The sequence below is a fragment of the Podarcis cretensis genome (genome assembly GCF_951804945.1).
Source record: "Podarcis cretensis genome assembly, chromosome: 8".
NCBI lineage: Eukaryota > Metazoa > Chordata > Lepidosauria > Squamata > Lacertidae > Podarcis > Podarcis cretensis.
In genome coordinates, this window is record NC_137177.1 from 28,117,554 (window position 1) to 28,141,082 (window position 23,529).

At 43.9% G+C, this 23,529-nt stretch overlaps 1 protein-coding gene and 1 long non-coding RNA gene across 7 annotated transcripts in view; one reads left to right on the forward strand and one right to left on the reverse strand.

Moving 5' to 3' along the window:
• The first annotated feature begins 251 nt into the window (after nucleotides 1-251).
• Nucleotides 252-12,693, forward strand: LOC307221765. The gene is made up of 2 exons (XR_013841488.1): nucleotides 252-4,438; nucleotides 9,015-12,693. It is a non-coding gene; the product is annotated as an uncharacterized lncRNA (long non-coding RNA).
• The window catches only part of RPS6KA1 (ribosomal protein S6 kinase A1), a 91,467-nt gene continuing 80,469 nt past the window's right edge, over nucleotides 12,532-23,529 (reverse strand). For all 6 annotated transcript variants that reach the window (XM_079985985.1, XM_079985986.1, XM_079985990.1 and 3 more), the window contains 6 exons: nucleotides 22,825-22,983; nucleotides 22,376-22,537; nucleotides 21,035-21,111; nucleotides 16,918-17,035; nucleotides 14,968-15,105; nucleotides 12,532-13,616 (listed from right to left, as the gene is read on the reverse strand). In XM_079985985.1, the coding sequence (XP_079842111.1) occupies nucleotides 13,494-13,616; nucleotides 14,968-15,105; nucleotides 16,918-17,035; nucleotides 21,035-21,111; nucleotides 22,376-22,537; nucleotides 22,825-22,983 (777 nt within the window). In that variant the 3' untranslated portion in view covers nucleotides 12,532-13,493. The remainder of the gene's footprint in view (nucleotides 13,617-14,967; nucleotides 15,106-16,917; nucleotides 17,036-21,034; nucleotides 21,112-22,375; nucleotides 22,538-22,824; nucleotides 22,984-23,529) is intronic.

Here is a 23,529-nt window from a genome sequence, read left to right on the forward strand (position 1 = left end):
CACTCCCCTCCCCTCTCGCTAAACGAGATATTCGGCTCTCTCACTCCGTCGTTTGTCGACTGTATGCCGCCGCCGCGGCCGGGACTCGTTCCCCCCCGCCTCACACACAACATATTTACACGCACAACTTTGTTTTTCACGCCGGCCGAAGCGTCCTTCAAATCCCAGAACATGCCGGGCTTGTTTTTCGCTCGTCCTAACCCTCGCAAGGGGATGAGAAAGCGAGGGCTCGCGGCAGTGAGACCGGGGGGACTACTTGACGTGGTTGCCACAGTCTCGGCGGAGGGGTTTTAGCGAGAGAGAGCGGCTGAGCGATACTGCGGCTCTGCTCAGCGCTTCCTGGAAACTCCCGCTTAGGAGCGGGTGGGGCGGCCAGGAGGGGGGCGGGGAGCACGTCCTACACTGTGAGGGGAATGGGCGGGTAGTCAGTCAGTCAGGTAAAAAGCGAGCCTGAGCCCAGAGGGCAGCGCAAGAGTACAGAACTGAAAAGTAATCGTCACAGGGAACATACATACAGCGCTCACTGTCTGAACAACAACAAAAAAGACCACAAAACCCGCACATTTTAAAGGGGGTACATATGTACACTTGACCTAAAAAGAGAGCAGAGGCGTTTGGTATCTGTCGTCCAAACAGGAACACAAAAGACACCCCCTTCATAAGGGGGGGAAATGTCACCCGTTTACAGAACACAGCGGGGGGGGGGCAGAATGACCCCAATAACTCTTTTTTTTAAAGTCAAGGGGCGCAGAAGCACTGCTCCCAAGCGGAACCCCAAACCCAGAAATTGGGGTGGGGCGAAACGAGGAACCTTTGTTGTCCACGGAAGAAAGCCCACTCCTTCAAATAATAATTTAAAAACAACCACCACCCCATGGGCGCGTGTAATTCTCACAACTCAAAAACACGGGGGCGAATGAGGCAGGGGTGAACCCCGAATCGTGAGATAGTGGAGCGGCTTCTCTGAAGGCGAGGGGGCGCCCAGTCCACTAAAATCTAAGGCAGGCCAGCTTTTGCTTACTTCCAAACAAGGAAAATCTAACTTTTCCATGGGTGTATGTGTGTGTGTGTGTGTGTTTCAGAGTCTGCTGTAGCTTGCGCCACTATCCCAAATGGAGAGTTAATTAACCCCCCCCCCCCCCAAATCTGTAAAGCGCACAGCAGCAGTCATCCCCACCTCTCCATACTCCTACAGATTTAGAAAGGGCTAGAATAAGGGGCAAACCCGGTTCGGTGTGTCCCCCCCCTCCCCGCTTTATCTCCCTTTATTTTTATTTTTTTTTGCTACTAGAGTGCCTCCCCCCCAACCCCCACACACTCCTCTTTCTCAGTCTCCTTTCTGAGACCTTCAATTTATCCCATCACCAAGCTGCATGTCAGCTGGGAGGTGGGGAACAGGCTCCATAGCAAGCTGCTGCTTACAGCAGCATCGCAGAGGGTTAATGGCAGAGCAGAGCTGGAGGATGGGGGAGGGGAGGCAGGGTTTGTAAATGGAAACATTGGTACATAAGCATTTAGCACAATCAGGAGAAAAAACGGCCCAACTGCAGGGAAGAGAACAAAAACTCTCCCTGTGCTGCCCCCTGGCGCCGGTTCTTGCAAATTTCCCTTAGCAAAAGGGAGAAAATATGTATATGCGTGTGCATTACTCCAATTAAACTGCCTTCTTTCTTTTTGTTTGTTTGGCTACTTTTATTTGCATGTGAAACAGGCCAAGCACACAGACGAACTCCTAGATTGCAGGCAGGGTTATCTCAAGTTCAGATTCATGTTAATACTATTATGTGCACATTCCGTAGTCACAACAGGGGCTTATCTGGTCATAGGATCAAGGGTGTAAGTAGGGAAGGAGGAAGCAAGGGTGTGCGAGCTTTGGGAAGAGAGGATTTTTGGGGTGGGAGAGGGTGGTGCTGTTGTGAAAGCAAGAGAGATAAGAGTAGGAACCACTGGTTAATTTATCAATAAAAAACTATGTGTGGCTGGGGTGGGAAAAGCTTGTCTGCACCTTCTCCTGGCACTCCATTATTCATTTGTAGCAGAGCACAATTATGGTATTTAAAATAGAAATAAAAAGAAATTGTTGTAGATGGACCATCCATCAGTTCCCATACCACCTATTCCACTGTTTGCCTAAGCAAAGAGAATATTCCCCAGGAAATGCTTGCAGAGCAAATAGCTCTGCTACGCTTAGCAAACGATGCCAGCCATATCCTACACTTGGTGGCAAACAGTCAAAGCAAGAGCTTCCTTAATTTTGTCAGAGTGGACCTCTCCTAGTACTAAAAGCAAACACCAACGACGAGGACTCTTGTGCCACATTAGACTAACAGATTTATTAATAACAATTGTTTTTCACATTACATGTGTTAATCGACACCAACATGGTTGGCCCTACCATTAGGCAGACAGAGGCACCTGGTTTTGTGTGTTATGAAAGGGTAGCAAATTGTTAGTTTTTTAAAATTTATGATTGTTCTGTTTTTACTGCCTGGGAAGGGAAAGAGGCACGTGGGATTCTCTGCCTCAGGTGCCAAAATACATGCCTTGACTAGGGGAAGCAGTATTTGCTTTCTGCCTCAAGCAGCAAAATGCCCTGGGCAGCTCTGCTTACCAATGGCAAAATGTCTGTGTTATCAGCATATTTTTTTTTTGGTGAATGGCCCCTGTTAATTACATAATTATCACCACCTCTGTACTTTTTGCATTCAATTTCCCTCTGACTTCACTGTTTATAATCTCCTCCCCTAAACTTCAGTCTATGTATTTGTGTCTCTCTCTGTGTGTAATATGTGTGCGTGTATAAAACTCAAGATTTGTGCATCTGATAAAGTGGGCTGTAATCTATTAAAATTTAAACCATAATAAATTTGTTAGCCTTTAAGATGTCACAATAGGCTCATGCTTTTGCTGGAAAAGATTTTCCCAGCTATTGCTATGCAAACCTCTTCAAATGTATGACAGACAATTCAGCTAACAGTATAAGCTCAACCCAGACTTAGGGCCATACATCCAACCTCAACCCTAAAAGAAAGGAAGCAGGATTATACTTTTTATCCTGGACTTCCCTGGCAACTGTCCATGGCTTCCACATTGAGAAGGACTGATTAAAAGCAATTTCAAGGGCTTCTTACTTCTGTTACGGAAGGACAAACATGGTACAAGACACTCCCCACCACACACATTGTTTTGTTTTGTTTTTACTTAAAATAGGATCATTATCAACCCTCTTCCATTTCTGCCAATGCTGACAAAGGGAGACATTAAGCTAACACCAGTGCCAGCAGGGTTCCATACATTTGCTTCAACAGATTCCTGTTTAATAGAGCCTAGCACACTTTTGGTGCTAAGTAAACGTTAAAATTGTAGAAATTATTTGTAGGTATAGTGTTTTCAGAGGTTGTCAATTGCTTGCATGTTCTGAATCTTACTAGAGTATATCTACAAGTGGTACCAATTTGTCTGGACATAATATTGCCTCACAAGAATAAGGATCTGCCTTGTATCATGTCAGTCCAACAGTCCATCTGGCTCCTTATTGTTTACACTGACTAGAGGCAGCCCTCCAGAGTCTTAAGGGAGGGATCTCTCTCAGCCTCCAGAGTTGAGAAAATGTAATTGAAGATGCTGGAGGTTAAAACAGAGCTTTTACACATAGAAAACACATGCTCTGGTACTAAGTTATCACCTCTCCCCTCTCTACTTAAAACCAGACAAATTTAGTAGTACAAATTTTTCCCTGTGGTCAGTGTTCCTTGCTTCTGCCAGGCTTCTCCATGCCATTCTCCCTGGTTTTCTCCTACCCCCAAAAGTCAATTGGCATTCTGTGCCCACTGAGCATATTCAGCCCACCTTGTTCTAGTTGGGGTTTTTTGTTTGGTCTCTCTCTTTTTCTTTTTGTATTTTTCCAAACCTTGAAGTTCTCCCAAGCCTGCGAATATCTCCCTTTTATACATGGATGGTGCTGTTTTGGCTACATAAGGATCCAGGGAGAATGAATTTGCTATTAGCATGGTATAATGGATGCAATTTTTAAATTCTGTACCCTTTTCTCATTTTCAAGCAGTCCCTCTCCATACTCTTAAAATGGTTATGGCAATTCTGAAAGCAATAGAAAATGAATCTGGTACATCTCTGGTCCAGCTACTAGACCTTTTTACCCTGGACTCTCAAAACATGGACATGACAGTGACTTAGTACAGCTGCTGAGAGCAAGTAAAGGCACAAATAGGATGGAAATATGGAGTTTCTCTTTCAGATACTTGAAGCGCCCTTAAATCTGGGGAAAGGGGTTGGGGGTAGGGGGAAGGCATGTGTCTGAAAACAGAACAAATCATATTTAAGTAACTTCTCTCTTCACATGTTAACAATTTCCTCTTCTTCCTTTTTTAACTAGACAAAATGAATCCAGAAAAGATCGGCTGATAAGATCTCATAAGATGTAAGAAAGATTCTCTACTTTCTTTGTACTCACCCTTGCATTGTTGGATTTCCTTTGAATGTGGAGGGCACCACATAGACCATGATAATCCATGCTATAAGGAAAATTACTCATGTATTATGTACTATTATTTAATAATTCACTATTACTTAATGTATCTTAGAAGTTAATGCCTCATAAATGTAGCTACTTTTTATTAAAAAAAAATCACTCTCAATTTTCCAAGATCTTGGGTATGCATGTAGAGGACAAACATTTTAAGGTTTCAACAAGTTTGGAGACTGATGAAAGGGCGGGTGGGAGGGAAATGTGTCCTTGTTGTAATTGCAAGGTAAGTGTCTCTTCCTCTCTGCTTTCCTCTTCATGCTTTAATCATTTTGACACCAGGCTGTACAGAAGTAATTTAAAATTAATGTGATTGACACTCTGTGGATAGCAAGGCCCAATGCAGAGCTCCACCTCCTATACAGGATGGCTCCAGTGCAGCTTTCAATTGGCTGCCAAGCTTGAGGCAGCTGACACAACACCTAGCAAAAATACAGCAAACAATTAATTTGCTAATTTCGTTTTCTCTTTAATTTGAAACCAGAAAATTGTCAGCCATCAGGTCAGAAGCGTAGTAGCTGTCTAGTCTCTGGATTCTGTGTTGAGAGAGCACTTGCCGTGTTGGTTGAAGCAGGAGAATGGAAGCCAGAAAAGTAGACAGCTCAGATATCCAGACAGATGAAGGGCAAGCTATAAACAGTTTTAATAGAAATAAATAACATTTAAGAAGTCTAAACCGGTTATGTACCCAAGTATTGAAAGCAAGGGAAGAGGGACGATTGAGAAGCTTGAAACTGGAGGGTTAGAGGTGGAAAGATGGGAGAGACAGAAGATTTTATACCAAAATCCAGGACAGACAAAAGGAAGGACTTCTTCACACAGCACACAGTTAAATTATGGAATGCTGGTTGGCTACTGTGAGAACAGGATGCTGGACTAGATGGGCCACTGTCCTGTGTTCAAAGAGGCTGGCCCAATGTGGCATTGAGGCAGCCTTTCACGGAATAGGAAGCAAACTGATGGCTGTGTGTTTTATCGCAGGGACAAAAACCTTTTATCCTTTTACTTCACATTCCCTCTAAGACTGGGAATAGGAGATACTCTGGCAGGTCTACCCTCTTCCATGCTAAACTTGGAGGACCTCAAAATAAGAAGTGTGAACACACTAAAACAATGTAGATCCCCCCAACACTACTAATTAAAAAGATACATTGGTAATTTTAGAAGTGGTGTATGGCATGGCTTGTTTATATACTGCCTTTTAGTCCAAAGCCCCATGAATACTGCTTTCTCAGTGAGCCATGAATGCTGGCTATGTTCTGTCTCTAACGCAGAGGCAGCCTGTCTCTGAATGCCATTTGCCGGGAATCACAGTTGGGGAGAGTTCTGTTGCACTCACATCCTGCTTTGGGCTTCCCAGAGAAGGCACCTGGTGAGCCACTGTGAGAATAGGATGCTGGACTCTACTGCTATTTGCTCCTGCTCCCCCCCCCCCAATACAGAATCCTCTGTGAGGTTGCACAAGTAACTCCTTCAGCACCAATGTAAACATTAAAGTCCACACTTAAACCTTCCCCATTTTTTTTTTCAAATTCTGTCCGCATATTATTTGCATTCTGCAATTTGTCATTTACTTTGTTGGTAGACTTTATGACAATCAATGGTTGTTTCATAGCCTAGCAGTGAGGCTCAATAGTTAGAATGCCAGGGAATATGTTGCGTTGGTTGATGAGATAGGGTGGGATGGGAAGGCAGCAGGCTCACAGGTGAATAGATAAAAAAATTTAATACACACGATAATACTCACTGAAAACATTGTCTTGTTGTCCATCTAAGCACCAATTTGGAAAAAGACTGGGCAGGAGGCAAGCAGCATTACTACAACAGATGAATTAATAGTTGCATTAGATACTAGTGTGTCTGGGTCTTGAAAACCTCAGTGAAACTTCAAATATATTGGGAGCGGGGGAAACCAGTTCGTTATGTTTCAGCAACACTGTTTTCCACTGGGTCCATGGAAACTAATTTTCTAATCAGCAAACAATAAAAAAGCAGCCTGAGTGATTCCCATCCGCAGTTTGGATTCCAATTCTATCAAGGGAGGAAAAGCCAGCTCAATTCAGTAAGGCAGCACTGAACCTCTAATTGACATAATTGAGACAGACCAGCCACTGGATTGATAGGGCAGAGAAAGGGAGCAGGTGTCCTGATCTGAGAAAGAAATGGAAATCCAGGACTGCAGCATCCCTCTTATTCCATACTCTTATAACAACTGAAACCCTAAGATAAGTTGATTCACAATGTAATGAAGTCAAAGGCAAACTGGCAAGAGTCACCTAGGCAAGGGTACTCATGTTGTCCCCAAAGCCTATTTCAACATTTGTGGGTGTTGTTGGAATAAATCCATATGCTGTGTGTGGATAATGCAGAGAACTTCCCCTGGCACATCTAAAGCACCAGGCGAATTTCTCACCATGTTTTATTTGCAACTAAGATAGTTTTTATTCCGTATTAGCTTATATTGCCCTTGGCTTGCAATACTTTTCTCATTTGTCTCCCTAACTACCCTGCTATGTAAGTCCAGCAAGTGAATAGCCTTTAATTTTCCTACCCCAAGAGCCCATCTTTTGTCTCTTGCCTTATTTATAAAAATATTTGTACACCACTTTTAATTAAAAGTTCAAAGCAGTTTTCAACAATCACATGTATGTACAGTAAATATTACCATGTAAAATTGGAGATCATATAACTATAACAGAAAAATATTTTCCGAATTTCTTAATAAGCTTGGTGGCACAGAAAAGCTTTCAGCATACGCCTGAAGGTTAAAACAGAAGGTGCCTGCTGAATTTCTATTGGCAGAGTGTTCAATGGGATTGGGGTGATTGTACTAATGGCTCAGTTTCTTGTTGCTGTCATGTGAGCCTCGCCAACTGGGGAATCTACTAACAACACTCCTGCAGATTATCTCAGTGAATAAGCTGGGATATAAAGGTTTAGGTGGTCCATAATGCACCCTGGACCTAAATTGTGTAAAGTTGTAGATTCATATAAGGACCTTGAACTTGGCTTAGTAATAAATGTGCAGCAAGATATTTTTACAATGGCTTCACTCCCTTCCAACTCTACAATTCTATGATTCTATGTTGAACGCCGTGTGTCCTATCAGTAGTCTGGCCACAACATCCTGCACCAGCCATGCTCATAAGTCCATCAAGTTAGGAAAAAAACATTGTCCAGCTTGTGTCGCTCTTACATCACATTAAAGGAATTAGAGAGATGGTACTGGTACATTTTTTTGGTAAAACATCCCTGGTTAGTCAGTTGAAGGTGATTTCTTTTCACCAATGACAATCAGATTGGCAAATTCCAAGTTAAAAAAAAAATCAAGTCAAATTTTGATCGGTTATGAATCAATTAATTACACCATGCAGCTCCTTCATTCTTCTAATTGTCCTGGGCTTTGGGTAGAAGGAAGACTAATCTAAATATTTGCATAACATGGAGTGCTATTTACATAAGAGTTTTGGTATAATTTGCAACAAAAAGCTAGCCATTTTACTCAGAAGTAATCCCCAGTGAGGTGAATTATGTTTTGTCAGACCAAAAGATCATCATTTCTCCCTTGTAGAAAGATTGAGAAGCAATCACAGTACAGAGATTGCCAGCTTTCAAGAGTTTTATCCAATGTGGTATTAAAATTTAAAACTCAAGGCGATTTTAAACAATTTAAAGTAAGCAAATGATTTAATACACAGCAAACTGAAGATAGCAGGTAGCTGGGAAAACAGTTCACTTAAAGGTCTACTAAAACAAGCAATGCTTTGTCCACTAAAATAAAACTGTTTCCAGTATATGCTTATATGTGGCAATGAGGGCACCAGACTCCATTTTCTTTAGGTTTTTAAAAAATGTTTGTTTGCAATGCTCAAAGGATAAGAAGTGTGCAGCGAGGTGAAACCTACAAGCTGCAGCCCAATGTTAGCCAAGCCCTGCTCCTTGCATTGCTTTCTAAAAACAGTTACTTAGGGGAACACCCTGAAAGGTATGGTGGTCAAGCCCCTTCTAGCCCTCCTCTAATTCAAGCACTGAACATGGGTTGATCTAAAGAGACAGCTTGAATAAGCAAACAGTACTGATGCATACTGCTAAAGAAACACCTGATAGAAAGATCCAGGTAGAGGGGGCATGGAGGTCCTTCACATAGAAAAAGGGGTCAAATCATGCCCTCTTCCAGCCTTCTAAAACCTCAGCAAAGGGAGCCATCCCCAAACGTAGAGAATGATTCCCTCGCCTGCACTTCAAGCACTTGGAGATGGAATATTCTCATATCTATCTATCTATCTATCTATCTATCTATCTATCTATCTATCCACACACTGCAGAAGTCCACACAGAAGGACATGGTAAAATAATGGGGGAAATTCCTATTCTGGGTTAGCTTTGTTTCCAATGACCTGCACAGAGTCAGGGCACAATCTGGAACTTTGTTCTCTTGCACCATGCTGATGCACAACCACTACCTTTGCAGGAATGCAGACAGCCAGATCAGACCTAGAAGATGTCAACACGTACCTGACAACGAGAGATTAGAACTGCAGACCAACTACTTTCCTGGCTGGAAGTTTGGCGTTTGCTCAGGCCAATCACAAGAGCTTCACCCAGAGAACAGAGCCACAGGTTTGCAGTTCCTTTTGAGGAACTATTAAAATAGCTTCTCCCACCTCCACCGAAAGCATCCAGAGTCCAAGGTATAATAAACAAATCATGGGTACCAGCACAGTTTCCTCTGGTGCTCTATTTACTCAAATGTTGTGGATCAGACAAATACCTGGATTTATGCGGATTATGCTATGTTCGAAATAGCACTGTAATCCAAGCAGTATAGCCTCTTCTACTTTTTCTTCTGCTATTCCAACTTGGGGTGCCTGGCCTGGTGCATCTTCCATCCATGTCTGAAAGCCCCACATTCATCAGCACAACTCCTCTTGCTGTAGAACAGTGGTGTGGAAGCCTCTGTAGCCTGAGGGCCACATTCCCTTCTGGACTGCCTTCTAGGGGTCACATTCTGGCAGGGCCAGAAGCAACAGCTGATAGAGCAATGAAGTTAAACTTTGCCTTTGTCCAGTAAGCTAGTTTCTACACACACTTGCACATTCCTCTTAAAGCTCCATCTAGACAAGCAGGAGGCATTAGAATTCAAGAATACATTTCAACCAAGCAAAAGCAAGGGTGTGATGTGGAGCAAGTGAAAGAAGAGTTCTGAGGACCAGGCAGAGAGGCCGTAGGCTCTCTACCCTTGCTGTGGAGCTTACTACTGTGTGGCATCTTCAACTGGCAAGAGTTAAATGTGGCTTGGCACCCCTACCCCTCAAAAAGAGCAAGACAAACTAATTTTGGCTATCTATGATATATACAGAGGGTAAATGTGTGTGTACCAGTAAGAAAGGAGGATAAACTAGCCCCTAAATGGTGACATGCATGCTAATGAATTGGTGTTATCTGATATTTTAGAAACTCTGATGTGCCAATTATGTTAGTTCTTTGATACTGCTGTGGGAAAATAAATCACACACAAAAGTGAGATTTTTGCCATTTTCTCCTCCTTACCCTGACCTCCATTTAGTCAAATCTAGGCCAGAACCATTCTGAACATAGGGATAATTTCTCTGGACTGGCAACTGCTATTACTTCAGAGCCACTGTACACAAAAAGTAGTCTGACTGCTAGCACTGGCCTAGATAACAATAGGAGGAATTAGGGCTTGGGGCTGGGTATAAAACAAGGCACAGTATTCTGACACTGCACTTTGTACGAGTGGAACTGGTGGTAAAAGGTTGCAGTGTATACAAGAGCTCTGCTGTTCAAGATTCCAACCAGCCATTCCCTCGGAGGGGAACTTAATTATACTTGTCCACACACCCCTGCTTATTTTCTACTTTGTTTTTAAAATTAATTATACAGAATTCTAGCACTAGAGATATAATACAGAAATACATGTAATTAATATATCAAATATTTATCACAACATTTACATCTCTAGATCATATATTAATAATTGCACTTCTATTTGACTTCTTTTCTAAGGCAAATAGAAAAGAAGGCAGGATTCATACAAAGAATCCTGGGAACTGTAGTTTACCCCTCAGAGAGCTACAGTTCCCAGGATTATTTGGGGCACGTCATGTGCATAGTGTGTACACTGCCTAATACTCAGCATCTATATTGAAGCAGTGTTAGCAGCCACAGTGGCATATAACAGCTTACATACGGGACGTTTTTATTATATGACCTCAGTTAGGACCTCAGGGTTAACTGTAAGTAGAGGTTTCTTTTAGTTACAGGGTGTTCAGAACTAATAATAATAATAATAATAATAATAATAATAATACCTCTCTACCCCTACCAAAAATCTTCATACATCTTTTAAAATCTTCTGACTAATTAAAGAATCCTCACCCATTTCCTAATACCAGCCCTGCTTGAGTTTGATGTCACTGAAGTCTGCTTCTCCATCCACAGTTGTTCCAGGGTAGACTGGTAATGTGGTTAAAGGATCTATACAATTATCAAATGCAGGTTGAGATACTGAACTCATGGACTGACATGAAAGGTCCTCCCATCTGCTGCTCAGTTGTTGCTGGCAGGGACTCCTACGCTTTTAAATGACTGACACAGGCAAAATTCGAGCAGGTGTTGTTTCCTTGCTGCATCCCAGTTAAAGCTCCATCTGTTGAATTTCTGCTCTGACAGCTGGTAAAAATACAGGAAACTTGGGGTAGGGTCAGGGGGAAGGATGTTAACACTCTCCAGTACATGAAGCTGATTTAGTAGGGTGATCTCAGATCAAGTTCTGCACAGGCCATCTTCAAAGCACAAACTCAAGTCTGGAAGCTCATAGACACTGCATTGTTTTATTATTTAGATGAACTCACCAGTCTGTTCTATGGGGAGTTAATCAGGGACAAGAATGGGGTCCTCCTAATACTGTTATTTACGAGGCCAAGAAAAGATGCAAGGCGCAGCAGCATGTTATATATTAGCCCCAGAGGTGAAGAGAAAGCAACAAATGGAAGAATTCAATTCTTATTTGATCAAAAAGCAGTTTGTTCAAGGTGCTGGTTCTTTCCTTGAAAGCTTCAAGTCAAGATAAGGAACCTTTTCCAGCCCAGGGACCACATGACAGTTGTCAGTGTGGCCAGAGGCAATGGTGGCTGGGGAAAATAGATGAGATTTTTACTGGTGTATAGGCGGCTATATTCCAGCTATGCAGAAGTCAAAGGTTTCTACTCTCTCTCTCTCTCCATCTCTGTCCAGGCAGAATTCAAGGACACATTCCAGCCAGGCAAAAGCAACTGAGGAGGGTGAGGAGCAGGCCCAGTGAGGGGCTACAGCTTGGGGAAGAGTTTAGAGATCTGGAAAGGGAGGACAGTTTTTGGCCTCTGGGACTGAGGTTGCCCATTCCTGCTCTAAAAGGTTTGCATCCAGGATAATAAAGACTATCTTCTCCCGTATGAACCTTCTTCCTCTTAAAGATGTGGGGATAGGGGTTCCACATTTCTATTGGTTTTGGAGGCATGAGTATTTGGAACATGGGAGAGGGTCTTCACCTATATTGTGGAACTGATGTGAGAAGTGAACCAGGTGGGAAAAAGCACAACCAAGCACAGGGAGGCAAGGTATGGGATGGTTCAAGCTCTCCTGTTCTGTGCAGCCCTTTTAATCAAAGTGAATGGAATAGCCACCCATGGTAACCTGCTCCATGTTTAGTTTAGACTAAACTGCAAGAGGTCTTTGAAACATTCTACAAGAAATTCTAGGTAGGAACATCAACACGAACACACTACCCTCTCAGGCGTTCTCTAACACATTATGATTACTGGAGATTGAGAGTATGCAAACCATGCACAGGAACAATAAACTGGGATTACAATAATATTACCAATAAGGAATAAACTAGTTCGTCTTCACATTAGGTGCAATGTAGAAGAAACCCTACAGCACAACAAGGATGGACAGGGGAGTATGAAGTCAACCAGTAAAAAAACTTCAACTGCATGGTATGCTTTATTTGAAAATTCGGACAGAAACCCTGAGTTACCAGCCACAGAATCAGTTAAATAATAAAAAAGAAGCTGATTTTTTGCACTTTGCATCATGAGGCTCTGGATTGTGCTATTTGATAGAGAATTTTTAAAAACCAAAGACAACCCCCCACCTAAAAAATGATATTTTCACAGTGGGAAAAGTTTTCTTACAAGCCCATTGCACGTTCAAAAGCTAGATATAATCCGGCAGAGGCCTAGGAGTCAACTGGATTCAAGGATATAGAAAAAGGAGTAATCCCAGAACCCTGCAAGTGGGAGAGTGTCCATGACATTGTGATGTCCAAATGGGGAAGGGGGGGGGAACAGAAGAAGAGAAGAAAGTTTGAAATCTTCTTGGATAGCAGCCACGTGGCCTGGAGGATAGGAAGCATGAAGTTCAAGAAGCTCATGCACACAATAACTCATAGATTATGTAAAAGAGAGAGAGTCTGCACAAACAGAGGGGATCCTAAGAACAAACAAGCCACCCCATTGGAGTGACCTTGGCGAGAGGGGAGGAGCGAATGCTGTTCCAGCTGTACCAGGTTTGCGTTGCAGGGGCATCAACTTGGCCAAGGCGCCTTTTTTTACAAGTGGAGGAGATTGCCTGTGTCGCTAGCATCACGCCACGGATTGCTGCAAGTTCAAATTCTGTCATTCACCTATATAGATCCCTTTACAAATAGTCTCTCTGTACACTTAAAACAACAACAAAAAAAGAAATCCACGGGGATAGCAAGAGCTAGTCTTCCCGAAGGCACTTGGCCCTGATGTGCATTTGAGGAAGTGCTTCAAAGTGGACTTCTAGGTGCGGTGATATTTTCCGGCTCCTTTCCAGAGCAGTTTGTGCAGAGTAAGGAAGCAGCACTGGCTATGCGTGTGTGTATGAGAGAGAGAGAGAGAGAGAGCCCAACATTCCCATGTCACAGTGTGGTAGACGGGAGCTTCTTGACCCGCCTCTGAGCCAAGAAGGAAAACTCGATGGGTTTCAGCTGGGGTCCTGGCTTTGAGTTATTCAGTGCGGAGTACGTGGCAGCCATAGCGCCCTAGGAGAGAAGAGCCACAGGTGTTTGCTTAAGTGACACACACAGAGAAACCCTTCCCAATACCTCACCAAGAGCCTGAAACAAAGCCAAGCCAGTGATACTTTGGTAAAGTATGAATGCACCCAATATGCTTGCAGACACATGCACTGTACCAGGTAGGCTTCCTTGGCAGCTGGAATTAGCTGCAGTCTTCATGTTGAACATACATTTGAAACAAGCCCATGTAATGTGTGAAACAGCCTCCCGCAAAGGGGTTGCTGTTGTTGCTTCTGAGAGTAGTCCACAGTGCCTGTTCTTGTGAACAAGCTCCTTGGAGTGGTGCAACCTATCACCCATATGCACAACTCCTTGCTCTGCTTGGCTGGCTGCTTCTGCCAGGAGAGACTGGCTATGCCAATTACAATGTATTCCCCTTGTACTGTACCCCAGTGTGTTTCCACACCCAGTTCTAGGTGCTGGGATTTGACTTACAAAGCAGGGACAGCGGACCTGTGGCTCTCCCAACGTCACTGGGACCTACAACTTTCATCAGTTTTGGCCACTGGCTATGTTGCCTGGTGCTGATGGGAGTTGTGGTCCAACAACATGTGAAGAGCATCACATTAGCTAACCTTCACTTAAATGGTCTGGGTCCGGAATGCCTCAGGGAACATCGCCTCCCATGTGATTTTGCATTCCTTCTTCCCCAAATTTTGGAATCTGCCAGGGAGTCCCATCCCTTAGTGTATCTACTAGGAGCAGGACCTGCTCACAGTTACCGTAACAATGTGGACTGACTTCCTCTTTGTCTTATTTCCTGGAGGATTTGGAGAGAATTGAGAGCTGCTCAATAGAAATAATAGTGACTGTTGCCATTCCTATTTATGATGCTGCTTTTAATGTAGCATATGTTCAATGCTTTTTCATGTCTAGCAGCTTTTTGCCTCTATTGGTTACCTCTATTCCTCAGGTGACATCTAGCAGCCGCCATTCCAACAGCCTGCAGCAGACAAAGATGGAAGCTGAGAGAGCAGCTCCATTTGGCTCATCCTTTTCCTGTTTCCATTCCAGCTGGTCATTAAGAACTAATATGTACCTACAGGAATTGGTGCCTGAGTTTGCATGGTTTCCTTTTCCCTCCTCACCTTCATTCCTTTTGTGACATGTCTTTTAGATTGTAGGGACTGCTTTGTTTTTATTGATATTATATAAGCAGCTGTGGGAACATTTTCAGCTAAAGAAAAGATAAACACCCTTCCAATATTTTAAATGAATAAATATCAATATGACCAATGTGTTATATGTAAGGTGACAATGCAGGAAGCTCACAAATCCCTCTCCCTCTGCCACCACCTCCTACCCAGATTTGTACCTTTACAAGCTGTACATCCTGGTGATTTAACTGGCTCTGGGGCAACTTGTCCTTCTGGGTTATCCACAAGTGCTGGAGGACTTGTTTGGCTGTCAGGCGCTGATGAGGATCAACGTGGAGCATCTTCGATACCAGGTCCTGCAACAAGCATTCAGAGAATATAGCTGCTGTATGCCTTTTTCACCTGGGTGACCTATAAATTCACAGATTTTTGACTGGCTGATTAAGCCCGCACTGCTATTTCTCAAGTTCCTGAGCTATATTTGACACTTGTTCCCAGAATCTGACTTTGGTCGTCTTATAGAAGAAAGCATACCCTTGATAGCCAGGTGTAGACCTGTGTCTTCTACAGAGAGTAAACTTTGTTTCTTGTGCATCTGACGACTTTTAAAAGTACTTAGGGGACCCCCCCATCTCTCTCTTTCCACCTACCCTTCTTATTGTAATAGCTCTTCTATTTAATCTACACTCCTATACCATCCCAAGTACCCATTGGTGGCAAGAGGACTGCATAGATTACTATCAATCCATAGGGGGAATTTCTGCATTCCAAAAAAGGCTGATAACAAGATCCCAGTCCACTGTAGAAATAGGAAGACAGAGCTTCCTGAAGTGTGTGTGCTGCTTTGATTCAGGACCCCAGCGGGCAACAACCCAGCCACATTTTTGAGGGTGGACACAGATGACCTTCCCTAGGACCTCTTAACTTCCTGCCCCCATTGATACTGCCTTTGCTGTATTGATTTCAGTGCCTGCAACAAAAAAGCCCCTTCTCTGTTTAGGCAAGCCTATCCTGACATGCAATCTTATTTTATTATATGTATTTTAAAATAATGGCTGATTTTACATATATTTTCATAAATTTCAAGTGCACTTGCTTTTTATTTTTGATTTTGTGAGTTTTTCTTAATAAACATTAAGCAGGTATGGGTGATTAAGTGGTTTATAAATCCTGTTGATTAAACAAATAATTTTAAAAGCCAAATAATGTCACCCCTTTTCATACATTTAGAATCTAGTGCTGACTAGATTCCAGCCACCATCTCACTTCACCCTTCAATGCCCTGGATGTTCAATTATTCTGGAGCATCATGAAGGAAAAAATGTCTGCCGCCCCACAATGAAACATGGAAGTCACCAGGCCCAATATTTGGGGAAATACCAGAAGTCTAAATTTCTCTTATATGACACACACTGAACATGTAGAAAATTCTTGCCATTACCATGGATGTTGGTGGGGTGATTCACGCTCCAAGCCAAATTATAATAATTGAGGGATAGTCAACTAAGTTCTACTCAAGACTCACTGAAATGAATGAACATAAGTTAGCCATGTCTATCAACTTCAGTGGGTCTGCTCCAAGTAAGACTAGCATTGAATACCACACCCTAAGGTCTGGGCAATGAGGTCAAGAAACGCTGCAACCAGGACTGAACATCCAATACTATTTTGGTAGACCTGCCTATTTTATGTAAAAGCACTCAGTATCAACATCTCACACACATCTCTGCCCATTTACGATCCGCATGTTTTATTCTGAAGGGCAGGGAGGAAAAGATGGAGCAGAAGATGTAGGAACGAGATCAGGATGTGTTATAGGATGGGGGCAAGAGAAGCAGAAGCCACAGGCAGCATTCAGGGAACAGGCACCACAGCCTTGCAAATATTGCCTGAAAACCGCAGAGTTTGAAACTAGAAAACAAAAGTGAGTAAGGAGATGTTCTCAGGAATCCAAGTGTTGCTCCACACAAAAATTCTGCAGAGAACTGAAAGGGACCAATAACTCTCCAGATACCATGCTAATGACAAGAGCAAGGTGCAGGGGTCACTTCTCTGCAGGACAGGAATTCCTTCCTTAGGAGTCCAGGGATCTAGCAAGCCCCTGCCCCAAGCCAGAAGAAGGATGGCAACACCCAAACTCCACTTTGAACACTGGCACTCACTCTTACCTTGGCTGCGTCCGAAACTGTGTCCCAATTCCCCCCTTTGAGGGAGAACTTTCCCCCACCTATTCGCATGAGGATCTCCTCAGGGGTGTCGCCAGGCCCATTTGCAAATGGGGTGTACCTGCAAGAGAGGAAAAATAGTATTTTTATTTTAAAAACTGCAACACTATGGTAGCAGATGGGAAGGAGGGGTGGTAAGCCTGGAACAGGGGGAGGAAGGAGGTAAGATTGTAGATGGGGGTGGGGTGGGGGGTGGAACTAGCTAGGGACAAAGAAGAGGTGCTAAACTCCTAGCAGAGACTTCAGGGGATATAAAGCTTTTCTGCACAAGTTGCTTTTTTGCAAAGAAAGGGGTAAAAAAATACCTCAATGAAAGCTGGGATTCTCAGGAGAGACAGATAGACAGACACAGTCTCCACACTAGAAGATGTCATAAATCATTATAATTATGACCGTGCAATAAGTCAAAAGTGCCTTATTATAAGCTGAATTATATGCTCTAGTCTGTCAATGATTGGCTGGGTGTAGAAGATTTTGCCACAGGGCAAAGGGTTGGCCAGACCGACCTTCAGGTTCATTATTGCTCTACAATCGTTAATAATATGTTCACATCAGTTTTTAAATGTACAATTTGTAGCAGTAGTAGTAGTGGTAACAACAACAACAACAAAACTATACTCACAGCAGTTTTTCTAAAGTTTAGAGTCCCTGCTTAGATGTATTGAAAAAGAATGGGTGGCACCATATAAAACTGTTTTAAGAGGTACACGCCAGCTGGAAACAAAGAATAATCTTTAATGGGGGTGCCTCAAAAACAGTTCCAGGTAGGCCTTGTTCTGTGCCAGGTGTTGGGAGAAGTGAAGCCAAGGCTGAGTGGAAGTGTACATACTTGGAATGCAGAAGGTCCCAGTTCAGTTCCTGAGTCTTTGCCAGAAACCCTGAAGACCTACATGGCCAGTCAATACTGAGCTAGTTTGGTCAATATTCCCACCTGATATAAGGCACTTTCCTATGATCTATGCAGTTCAACCTATTTATTATGTTACTAAGCAACCCCTTCCTGGAGGTGGTGGTGGTGATGGGGCACTCATGGAAGCTCATGAGATCTCACTGGAACCCAGTAGCTGCTGCTGCTGCTGCTGCTGCTGGTGTTTCTCTGCTGCTGGAGGCAGGTGATCTGTTGTGGGGTGGGGGATCAGATCCGCCACCCCCATGCATCTTGCCATATAAACAGATTGCTTCATATTGCCTCATTAAAAGGATGGCACACTGGGGATCTCCACTGAGCACTGCCCAATCTCCATAGCTGCATCCAGTTGCAGCCACTGAGCCATTATCTCATTCCTCCAGTGAACCCTGGGTAAAAGGGTCTTCACGATTTGGGATTCCTCACCCCCACCCCATGTAGTTTATCGCTCTCCCCAGCCCCATGCTCTTTGCCTCTTCCCAAAATCATTGGGATTCCCATCAGGCCCTACATTCTTCCTTCAACCACTGGGGCTCCTGAGAAACACCAGAACAGAAGGACACTTTGTGGATTCAAGGAAAACGCTGACACCTAGTGGTTAAGACCAGTTCTGGGACACCCAAGCTAAGGGTGTGGCGCACCTTCCATTACAGGAGAATATTATTCCACAGCAATCTTGGGGACTGCTTGGCTATCATCGGAAGGCACCTGATGTAGCAGCCTCACTAGGGCTAAACAGATCAGAGTGGTAAGTGCCTTGAGTCCTATCTACGTCACCAAGTCCCTCTGAAGAGAGGCAGGATACAGTTGTTGACATGCATCTAGTTGTAAGGTTAGAGCCAGCCAATGACATTTCACTGCCTCAGGTGGAGCAGCAAATGACATTCTCTTCCCCCACCCCAGTCAAGGTGTGTCATACCCAACACTGTTCAAGTTGTTTGGCACCTGAAGCAGAAAATCTCACATGCTCCTCTCCCTCCTGGGTGGTAAAAATGCAACAATAAATTAAATAACTAAACAGTTTGCTGCCATTTCATGACAGCTGATGGGGGGGGGGCACCTCACTCTGCAAAAAGACAGTTTGTTGCTGGAAGTGGAAAAAAAAGATGGGGTCCCCACACCCCAGTTCCATGCCCAAAAGCTGACCAGACTGGTAATTGATTCTAACTGCAACACAAGTGACAAAGATAACAACCCAAATATCCACATTTGAAAGCAGCAGGCTGCCAGGTGGACCAGGATGAATGGTTGGTGTGTGCCACTACTGTCCACACTTCACATCCCATACCCAGCCTCTGTTCCCCAAGGCAGCTGCCTCTCTCCACCTAATGTCTTACTCTGTAGGCTGGCCCTACTCTGACAACTGGCATGTGCTCAGTGTAGTAGTCCATGCTATTTGCTGGAGATCCAGGACAGTTAATAGGCATCCATCTAGAACCAATAAGAAACCTGGGGCTGCAATGTTTAATGGATCGATTTGAATAGAAACTCTTTAATCATCTGAAAATGTGCATCTGATTAAAACTAAGTAGCATCTTTTTAAAAAATCATTCATACAAATGCTCATAAAAACTGCAGATGGAAAGTGCCACCCTAAAACAGGCATTTTATCTTCTTATAGAGGACATAATGACTCTTGTTAAGATGATGTCAGCTACACACATGTGTATCATGTAAAAATGAAGAGTATATGCTTCTTGCTTTGGAAATACTGTTTTTACCTAAATCTTTAATGCTTAGCCACTGACTCCCCTGCCACTTCCCCCAGGGTAACCCTTCCTCCTTCCACCCAATGCAACTGCAAATCCCTTTTCACTCACCCAGCACTATTATGAAGGTGCTCCTCTCTCTTATTTTACCTCCATTTTTCACTTTCCGCCCCATTCCCATGCCTCCTCCTGTTGTTTTCCCCCAGCCCTTTCAAGGAACCCAGTGTAATCCTTGCTCCCCACCACCACTTTCACCAGCCATCTGTGTTATCACATTGATCTCTCTCCCCACTTTCCCTCACATACAGACACAGACTGATATTTGCCTCTCCCGGTCTCCTTCAAGAACCGCCCCCTTTAACCCCACCCTGCCCCCTTCCAGCAGCCCTATATTGGCTATCAACCCTCCTCCAGGACCTACCTTCTTCCCTCCTTACCATATTCCCCCTTATTCCTCCAAATACTCCCATAGCTTGAAACGTCCCCTTCAACCCCAGGCACTGCCACCTGCCCTCTCCTCAATTCCTCCTCCTCCTCAGCTTTCTACCCCCCATCATTAGAGCCCTACAATTCTCTCTCACATACACCTTCACTCCTCCCCCCATATTCCCCCTCAGTCCTCCAAATACCACAATGAGCCCCATGCCAGTTCCACCTGTCTCAGCCTCTGCCCAGGCCTTATTTTGCTGCCACCCCACAGTCATTCACCACCACAGACATGGCTCCCTCCTTTTTCCTTCTCCTTCCTGTGCCTCCTCTTCTCCTCCTCCCTGACCTCCACCACCATGGGTGATGCTGTCCTTGCTCTGCAGGGAGCTTCTCTAAACAGATGGGTTCCCAGCATGGCTGCTTACTCAGGCTGCCTATTCTTCTCGGTCCTCCACCTTCTGTCATGGTGCCTGGCTGTCTCCCGCCTGCTCCTCCCTGCCCTGATATTAACCTGCCCCCACTTGCTTCTTGCTTCTCTTCCCCTGTCAACATGCTGTTTTCGCAGGGCAACCTCACCCTGCCCTGCCCCCTAGAACCTTGGTAAACAGCCAATGAAAACATTGTGATGATGGACTAGTGCAAATATTATATAGAAATGTGTGTGCATGTGCGCACATGTGCATGTGTGTGGTGTAAAAATATATATCATACAATTAAGCAATTAAATTTTTGCAGGGAGCTAGCATGGTGTAATGCTTAAGAGTGATGGATTAGAAATAGGAAGGACTCAAATCTCTTGCTCAGCCATTAGGTACACTGGGTGATCATGGGCCACTCATTCTCTTCTAGCTCAACCTACCTCACAGGGGTGTTGTGAAGGAAAAGGCAGGGAGGGGACAACCATGTATGTCCCCACCCCCTTCAGCTCCTTGGTGGAAGGGTGGGATAAAACTGTAATAAATAAATAGGGCTGAAAACCTACTGTTAACCAAGCACAATGGATGCTGGCACCTACCCTGCCAACATTGTGTAGAGGAGGATCCCTAAGCTCCAGATATCACAGGCTTCATCATAACCTTGTCGCTTCAATACCTAAATGAGATAAGGACCAAGAAAAATGAGAGAGAACATCAGGTCACATCCATACCACACATTTAAAGCACTATTATATTCTTAGAATGCTGGTAGCTGTCGCTTGTTAAGGATGCTGAGAGTTCTTAGGTGACCCCTTACAAAGCCACACTTCCAGCGTCATTAACAAGCTACAGTTCCCAGGATTCTTGGGAGAAAGCCAAGTGGCACAGGAGTGCTTTATCTCCCCAGTAAGAATGAGAATGAATGCAATAAGAAGTGGGGACAACTTGAGCTGGTAGCTGCTTGGCTCTAAAAAGAAAGTAGTGAAGAGAAGAACACGAGTGGATTTTATCTGTTTTTAGGCCTGTAGCATCATGAACTAAAAAGACATTGCGTCAAACACACAAAAGCCCAAACTCAGAGATGTTTAGGGACATGTGTGTATGGTGTCTTACAGCTGAGTCTCAGAACACATTTTTGCCATACGACACAGGTGGATCTGAGAAACCCAATTTTGCCTGCCAAAAGTTTAAAAAAAGCTATGGCAAAGCCAACAAGTGGCCACCATAACTGCTGTATAAAGAACAAGAAGATTTTTTTCCTGGAATAGTAGAGATAATCGATTATTTGCTGATGGGTGGAGATTAATACTCTGCATATTAGCTTTCTGTGTTTGCTTTAGCAGCCCAATGGATTAGACAAAATTTCACTGAACAACATGGGGTCCAGTGTGCTGGAGACAACTGGTGCTAAATTGTACCTCAGTACTGTTTGCATTTTTTGTGATGGCCAATGTTTTTTGGCAGATAAATTTGACTGCCTGCCTGATGCATCTGCCAAGCAGAGCATACAAACCACCAGGGGTCTATTAATCTACTGAATATAATTCTGTCATATTATAATCTGCAGCGCAGACATCTTGATATCATCTAGTTTGTTCTAGGCCTAAGATGATTTGGTGAAACTGGCTGTTTACTGGAAAGGCAATTCTGGTCTGTGTTGAGCAATCAAACTGTGTGTGAACCTGTTTAGCAACAGTTAGGCCAAGCAGGGAAGGGACAGCTATCAGGTCAAAATGGAAGTGTCCACGTCAATCAATGTAAATGTCATATTTGTACAATAGCTAGCAAGAGGCACCATCAGTACAAGGACACATTCCAGCTGGGCACAGTGGAAATCTGCTTGTTTGCACCTATATGCTGAAATGGTTGAGAACAGTAGAATGAGTGTATTTTGCAGACTATGGCAGCAATAGATGCAGCGAGGCTCATGAGCTACTCACCTCTGGAGCCACAAAATTGGCAGTATAGCAAGGGGTCATGAGGAGCCCATTGTCTGCCCTCAGCTGCTTGGCGAAGCCGAAGTCACAAATGCGAATAGACTCTGGGTTGCCAGATTCATCTACATAGAGGATGTTGCTAGGTTTCAAGTCTCTGTGGACCACCTTTGAAGGCAACAGTGGAAACCACAGGTTATTCCCTCCGGTCATGGCTGCCTTCCAATTTACAAACAATAGCTATGTATTCACTTATACCTTGGTTTTTCTGTTCAAACACACTCTAAGTTTCATCCTTCTGACACTAGACAAATACCTTAATATCTACCAGGCGATTTAAGGCCCTAATTGGTTATGTTGCTTCTCCCCCGTTGACACACTTGCTTCTTTGCAACTGGATGAGAGAAGGAGAGATCTCTGCAGCACTGGCAGGCTTCTCCATATCTCCAACTTACGCCTTGCGAGTGAAGATATTCCACAGTCTTGCAGATTGTGTGCAGGACAGAGCTGGCCTCCCTTTCAGAGAAGCACTTCTGCTTGAGGATCCGATCCAGCAGCTCCCCTCCTCTCATTAAGTCCGTCACCAGGTAAACATGCTTGCCATCATCATACACCTATCAGATGGACATGTTTTAAAGAAGTTACTATTTAACTACACTCCTGAAACCTTTTATAAGCATAAAGAGTGGAATTTACGACCAAGTTATCCAGCTTCGCAGAGAGTCAATTAAAGGGTAGGAAACTGCACAGGGCAAAGTGTGTCCTATACACATTTGTTCCACAATGCACACAAAATTTAGTAACAGGGACAAAACTTGGCTTTGTGGTGGGCTTGGGCGTTGTGATGCCCAGTCCATGAACCTAGAGAAACTGCTGCATCTGATCCAGCAAAGCACAGCTGGAAAAAAGACAACCTGCATGAGGGCACAGTGACTAGTCTCTCAGGGAAAGTGTCCGTTTCATGCTGGTTCCCAGGCATCCAGAAACACATTGCCATTGCAAGGGCAAGTTCTGTGCTGCAACAAAGATTCAAAGCTATATTGGAGGGAAACATCAGAATTCACTTGCACACGGCTATGTAGAGACTATGAAACTTGCAAGGCTATTATGTAGAGACTATGAAACTTGCAAGGCTATTGCTTTGCAAAAGGTCGGCTGCG